Source organism: Plasmodium cynomolgi, chromosome 10 (assembly GCF_000321355.1).
Source record: "Plasmodium cynomolgi strain B DNA, chromosome 10, whole genome shotgun sequence".
NCBI lineage: Eukaryota > Apicomplexa > Aconoidasida > Haemosporida > Plasmodiidae > Plasmodium > Plasmodium cynomolgi.
Window position 1 is genome coordinate 578,249 of NC_020403.1, and position 7,025 is coordinate 585,273.

The 7,025-nt window shown below is 43.8% G+C and overlaps 3 protein-coding genes across 3 annotated transcripts; 1 reads left to right on the forward strand and 2 right to left on the reverse strand.

The window, feature by feature from the left end:
- Positions 1-1,338: 1,338 nt before the first annotated feature.
- PCYB_102260 (vacuolar ATP synthetase) lies at positions 1,339-3,255 on the forward strand (the record flags this gene model as incomplete). The annotated part of the gene is made up of 5 exons (XM_004222775.1): positions 1,339-1,844; positions 2,193-2,351; positions 2,559-2,638; positions 2,819-2,939; positions 3,185-3,255. Exons 1-5 carry the CDS (start codon positions 1,775-1,777, stop codon positions 3,253-3,255), a joined length of 501 nt encoding a protein of 166 aa, XP_004222823.1. The 5' UTR covers positions 1,339-1,774.
- A 630-nt stretch (positions 3,256-3,885) lies between these two features.
- On the reverse strand, positions 3,886-4,454 carry PCYB_102270 (50S ribosomal subunit protein L14; the record flags this gene model as incomplete). Its single annotated transcript, XM_004222776.1, has 2 exons — positions 3,886-3,907; positions 4,096-4,454. The coding sequence occupies 2 exons, from the start codon at positions 4,452-4,454 to the stop codon at positions 3,886-3,888; spliced, it is 381 nt and encodes a 126-aa protein (XP_004222824.1).
- A 1,229-nt stretch (positions 4,455-5,683) lies between these two features.
- On the reverse strand, positions 5,684-6,834 carry PCYB_102280 (hypothetical protein; the record flags this gene model as incomplete). Its single annotated transcript, XM_004222777.1, has 2 exons — positions 5,684-6,585; positions 6,819-6,834. The coding sequence occupies 2 exons, from the start codon at positions 6,832-6,834 to the stop codon at positions 5,684-5,686; spliced, it is 918 nt and encodes a 305-aa protein (XP_004222825.1).
- Between the last annotated feature and the right edge of the window lie 191 nt (positions 6,835-7,025).

Below are 7,025 nucleotides of genomic sequence, written 5' to 3' on the forward strand. Positions count from 1 at the left end.
GAACAGAAATGCACAGCTATGCTCCCCCCAAAAAAAAACAAAACAGCCACATGCGATTTTGCGGAAGTCTATCCGTTAGGTGCCCTTCGAAGAAAAGTTCGCTTCGCTTCGCTTCTCTTCTCTTCATTTTGACCGATCACACGGGGGGTAAAACTTCACACAATTTCGCCAAACGGAGCGTTAACGTGAAATGGTTTTATTTGACACCCTTTTTGCTGATACACACACGCACGTCGGACAGGAATACGCATAACGTTTTACCCTTTGACGTTAAAAAAATATGCGTTTTCTTGATGGTAAGGACAGACCACCTCTATCGGTTGAGGCGCAGAAAAGAAATGCAATTAACAGAACGGGGTGAAGCCAAATAGGCTACCTTTAAATTGCCAACATGGAGCCACGGTGATGAAAAAGGTGACCGCCCACAAAAGGGAGTAACAAAATGTGTATTAAGTGTATAAACAAAGTACGCATCCAAGTGTGTGTATTTAAATCCGCCCTGTGTACGCTTCTGCGTAGGCATAAATATATGTTCGTACAAATGGGTCATTCACGGTGGGGTTAAAAAATGTGCTTCTCTTAGCCGTTTGGTCCTGTTCATGGGAGATACTTCACCCGTATTGTATAAAGGTTTGCCGGCCCCATTTAACAGTCATTCGTTTGTTTATTTTCCAGGCGCGATTAATGTGACACCCAGGGGGGGAGGTGCACAAAATTATGTGCATATGCCTTATGCGAAATGTACACAACGTGGGAATGTTAACTTAACACAGCCATGTGGGAGAAGGCAAAAAAGGAGTGTTTTTTTTTTTTTTTTTTTTTTCCTCCTTTTAACATTTTTCCTTCTTCTGACTGAGTTGTCTGTACGGGAGGGGGCAAACATTTTTTCGTCCAGTGGAGCTCAAAAAAATAAAATAAAATAAAATAAAATAAAATAAAATAAAAGGGACACGCGAAACGTGAAGCACAGAAAAAAGGAGGAGGTAGCACAAATGGCACTTTCCACTACTACATACATTTGCCAACATATGCCATTTGACACTTTTTTTTTTCTTTTGGCGCGTTTCTCTGCCAGTCCATGGGGTGTTATACATCACTTACACGTATATGTGTAGTTATTTACATGTAAGAAGGCTTTAAAAAGGTTTCCCCCAAAATTGAAATTTTTTTTTTTTTTTTTTTTTTAAATTTCTGCCAATTTTATAACTCAATATGCATGCGAGAAGGGGATTTTTTTTTTTTTTTTATTTTTATTTTTTCAAATTACATAAACACAATTAAAACGAAAAACCCCTTTAAAACATATTTCGCTTTTTCCTTGCTTTTTTTTTTTTTTTTACCCTCCATATGTATATTTACCTGTATATATATATACCAACGCGTTAGCATTTTAACATACGCATTTTTCATCATACATGACACCCTGTACATTATTGATACGCGGGTTAACCATACGCTTGAGAAACGTACGTACTGACATTAGCATGCATATTGACATACGTGTAGTTATTTGCGCTTACCCTCTTGTGTAAAGTTTATGTTGTTGGACCATTTCTCCTTTTCGCCATCTGGCCACTCCACCATCTCTGCTGACCGTTCATAGTCACCACTCGTTCATCGCACGTTCAACTCTCGCTACTCGTGCCCCCTCCCAATCGCAGCGTTACAATTGCATAAGGGCTCCCTCCTCCTTTTCGCTCGCGAAGCTTAGCAAAGAGCATCCAACATTATCACATTTTAACCCACTTTATCTTACTTTTTTTTTGTTCCGAAAATGCGACCATGTGATCCCAATTCAGCTTTTTTTGGGTTTATGGGGATCGCCGCGTCCTCCATCTTTTCGAGTAATCCTTTTTTTTTTTTTTTTTTTGGTTGAAAAGGAATTCACTTCTGCAACGCCAATGCATGGATGTGGTTTTGCAGCCACCTGCGTGATCAAGTTGTGCATCTTCAGTTCCCAACGTTGGGGGGACTAATTTTTGCCGACCCCATGCTGTACTCTGTCTTTCCCACACACACCCCTTGTGCATACTACTATGTGCAGTATTGACATGCGTGAAAAATTATGCACACTGTGCATGTAAATTGTTTCTTTGTTCATTCCTTTTCACCTCCACTCCTTTTCACCTCTACTCCTTTTCACCTTTGCTCCTTTTCACCTGTACTCCTTCTCCCCCCCTTTCCTTTTGCAGATCTCGGGGCCGCCTATGGAACGGCGAAAAGTGGCGTAGGGGTGTGTAGCGTTGGTGTCATGAGGCCCGACTTAATCATGAAATCGATTTTGCCTGTGGTTATGGCTGGTGTGCTTGGAATCTACGGAATCATTATGTCTATCCTTATATATGGAAAAAGTTAGTGGCACACACACAGCGATGCATCAACGAGGGGTGTGCGCACGGAGTGGCGAACAATAAGATTCACACGCGTTAGGGCGTTGGGCTAGTTGGAGGCGATCTGCTGCTGTTAGCCCCTACGCAGAGATGCACACGGGCGCAAGTGCACACCCATGAGTATACCTACATCCCCCCCAAACCCTCTTTTTTTTTTCCTCCCGACAGTGGCCCCCGCGGCAGAATATTCTACTTTTTCCGGATACACTCACCTGTCGTCTGGACTCATAGTAGGACTGAGTTCATTGGTAAGGAGCAGATTTTTCGAAATGTTTGTTCTGCGATGTATACATAAGGGTGTACTTTTCCATTCCATTACAACTATGCCATTATGGCAGTGTGGCGTATCGGATCAGTGGATCCCCTAAGCGAGGAGAACACGTGAGCCATCTTTTTGTTTTTCCTTTTTCACCCCACCTCTCCTGCAGGCCGCCGGACTGGCTATCGGAATTGTTGGTGACGCTGGAGTAAGAGCCAATGCGCAGCAAAACAGATTATTTATTGGAATGATTTTAATTCTTGTCTTTTCGGAAACCTTGGCATTATATGGTGAGAAGAGCTGTGCGGAGTTGTCTGCGATGGATGTCTGACAAGAACGGGGTGGCGTGCATGTGCATGTTACGTGGGTGTTTTTTTTCCGACCTATTCCTTTGCACTCTTAGCTGTGCGTTCACCCGCCCTCCACGCATATGCGTTCGCTGTTCCGCAGTATGCTCCCCACACATACGCATAGGCATACGCATGCACATCTGTGCCTTATTCGCCCGTCCGCTTTCTTCCCCCCCCCCCCGCAGGTTTAATTATCGGCATTTACATCTCCATCTCCGACACTCCGAAGCTTTGTGATTCCTATGCAACCACTTAGGATGTCCCAATTTTTATTTATTTTACGTGTTCCTTTTTTGCGGGAAAGTTCCCCTCCCCCTTTTTTTTTTTTCTATCATGCATGCGATTCGCCCCATTTATCACGCGCATCAACCATAAGGCATTAACCATCAAGTATGAAACATCAACCATGAACCTCCGTTTTTTTTTTTTTTTTTTCCTTTTTTGACGTTAAACGGGATAAGCCATACATGCCACATAATTAAGTTGACAAAGGAAAGTGCAGGGGTTCGCTGCACGGGAGGCGGTTATGTGCGCGAGCTTCCATTTTTTGGTGCACGTTGAGCGGGGTGCGTGCGTGTAGGATGAACGAGGACGAGTCGGAACGGCGGCGCAGCTAAGCAACGCAGCTAAGCAACACGACAAGTAACGCTGCCAAGCAACGCAGCTAAGCAACACGCCAAGTAGCGCTGCCAATCAACGCCGCCAATCAACGGCGCGTTGAGCGCGCACCCCCTTGGAGAGGATGCCCATTTTAAACCAGCGTGCCTATTTTTCACCATACGCGCGAACAGAGTTACAGTCTTATTCATGACGCTTATGTTTTTTTTTTACATGTGTGTACATATATATATGCATGGCTTTTTTTTTTTTTTTTTTTCTTCCCATTTTATATGCCCAAAATAACAGTTCTTAAAAAAAAGTGAAAAATTATTAAAAAAAAGAACAGCAGAGTGAAGTTGGGGGACTGCATTTTTTTTTTTCTTCTTTGCAGCTGAGTAGGGAATGGGAATAGGGGGTCCCCTTTTGTGTCTGTAAGTCTCTCCCAACTCCCCCCAGGTAGACTCCCCCGCTGCATGCAGGCAGTTAGAAAATGTACCTGGCGAGGTTTTTACAGTTATGCCTGGTTTCCATAGCAACGGGGCCCTTTATCTTGGTTGCCTTAAGTTTGTTCTTCGATATAATGACAAAGGCATTGTCATCGAATTTGATGTAACTGCCATCTTTCCGCTTTGTTTCTTTTTTTCTTCGAACGATGATTCCCTTGGGAGTTTTTTCCTGAATGGTGCAATCGTTTGTTTTGTCTCGTATGGAAACCCGAATTCGATCTCCTATTTTTCCCGTGCCCCATTTGTTCTTTCCAATTCCGATTATGCATGCTTTGATGACTCCGCTGTTGTCTGCGCTTCGGACGATGGACTGTCTCCAAAGTCCGCTTAGGACCTGCGTCAGTTGCATCCTTCGGAGGGGGTGCTCAGTTTGGTGAAGGGGTACACAGGGGTGTTTTCCTACATGGGCTTAAGTCTGTGCTTAAGCGCATGCGTAGCTTGTGGGCGTTCCCCTTTACCAACTCATGTGCTTACTACCCTTCAAACGGGCCGCCAAAGGGACCCCCGCGCACCCTTCTCACCCTGCGCACAAATGGGTAAACCCGCCTTTGTTATCTTCGCCACGGTCGTTTTGTTTGCACTCCCCGCTGTATCCCTTAGGACGTATGGATGGGTTATGCTGATTTCCCCCTGCCCAGCTGTTTCGAACGTGCACCTGCGCAATGGCGTGTGTGGAGGGGTACGCTCATGGGAAAAAAAAAAAACAGGGATGACTTTACTCCGCGTTGACCTTCTTAACATGGGGAGAAAAACCAAAAAAACACAAAAAAAAAACACAAAAAAGAAACACAAAAAAGAAACAAAAAATTTTGGAAAGCGTAGTGGGCTCATCGCCGCAAAGTCGAAACGGTTCGAGTGCAGCTCCGCGTCAATTTGATACCCGCAACGGCAATGAAGAAATTACGACCCAACATGAGCATGCGAAAGGTATGCGACACTTTTTGAGCACAATTAAGGAGCTTCTTTTAGGGGTTCATGAGGTCGCTTCTTCCCCATGTTCGCTTCGTTTAAATGGAACAAATTTTATGCCTTGCCCTTAGCCGCTGGGGCTAAAAGAGGAGTGAGTGCTACACTAATTTGGGTACCTCCAATTAGTTGGCTAACCATCATGTCACTTTCGTTGCATGTATGTGTGCATACTCTGAGAAGCACCAAGTGGAGTGAATAGTAAAAAGGTTACTTCTGTGCTGTGCAGATTTTTGTTACCACTATGGTTACACACCTTGGTGTTCGGCTGATACGTAGCCCTTTTTTTATAAGCGATGAATTGAACAAAATGGAAACGACTCGAGCCGTTTTTAAAAACCGTTACACTGTAAAAATTGCATTATCGTGGTGGAGACTGCTCCAGGGGGGGGGAGGACACAACGTCGATTAACTCCTTCCCCAGAATGAACACAATGTGTAGATATGTTCATCAAAATGTACGGCGATGTAGGGGTGAGGTAGGCAAACAGAAATTTGCACAATCCAAATGAGACGTCCACCCAGTCGAGTGCAACAAAATGGAGGATACATTCCTCATGGGGGAAATTTCCCCAGAAGACATTTTTTTTTTTTTTTTCCCATACTTGTCATTTAAAACCTTTTTTTCATTTTATCCCGCGGGTGGCTACTCCTAGTGGTAGACTTCACATCAACTGGGCGAAGGTACTGGGAGGCCTCCCCCTTTTGGTTCTCCATGTACGTCTTCATCACATCATCAGCTGATACATGTTTCTCCCCCTTGGCAAAAACGGCAATGTCGCCCGTGTGGGATTGCTCCTCCTGGTTGCTATCCCCATCGATGGGTGTCAGATATAAGGCACAATACTTTTCATACAGGGGGCGATATTTTCCCTCATAATTTCTCCTCAACGATTGGAGGGAGTCCTCTAAGGCATCCCGTTTAATAACAACAAATTTGTTGTTTAATATGGTACCACTGAAATTGTGAGGTAAAAAAAAAAGCGGCTTATCGAGTATGTGGTCATGGGTTTGTGGGTGCCCCCCACCATCACCACCATAGTCGCCCTCATCATGGAGGTCATCTCCCGTTCGCACAACATCCTTTAACGTCCTATTTGCAATTTCTTCATTTTTTTTTTTCAAATTTGCAATTTCTACCTGACTCAGTTCAGGCAATTTTAACTTGGATAAATAATTATACTTCTCCAAAGCGGGCAAATTACAGATGTATTTGTGGACTTCTTCAGACATGTTCCCCCAAGCATGTACCTGCTTCCTCCATTTTTTCATTTCTTTATTCCACTGGGACAAGCTGAGATTCCTGTTAATACGCGGAGTCTCGGGGTGCCAATCATTTTTCATATCTTTTCTTCTCTCCTCTTTTGGAATAGCATTGATATACCTCTCATACGATATTAGCCTTTTGGTCAAATTGATGTTTTTAATTCTTTGGTTAATTTGCGCTTGACTCAGTTCATTTTTCAGGCCCCGCGATTTGTTCCTCTGGAAGCTCACCTTGTCCTGCATGGCGCCTTTCCAGTGGGGCAAAGCAGACAGTGGGCACGCCCAAGTAGGTACATGCGCAAATACGTGCGTGTGTGTGAGTGTGTGCCTGTTCTTTGAAAGACGAGCGTGTTTAGCCGACTTTTGACTGTTTGCTAAACCATGCTCCTTTCTTTCTTTAAAATTGTGCGTTTACCCTCGGGGTGGAACATGGGCAAGGCGTTCAGGGTAACTCCAAATTGGGTTTAAAAGGGCGTTTTACCTTTCACAACAATCATTTTGGTTTGCCACACTGTGGCCTCTCAGCCAGTTGGCCAATTAGCCGCTCAGCCCCATTTGTTTTTTTTTTTTTGTCGTTTTGTTTTTTTTTTTTTTTGTCGTTTTGTTGTTTTTTTTTTTTGTCGTTTTTGTTGTTTTCTTCTTACCTTTTTTTTGTGTATCCCAGCTGTGTCGAAAAAGGAGGCAAAAA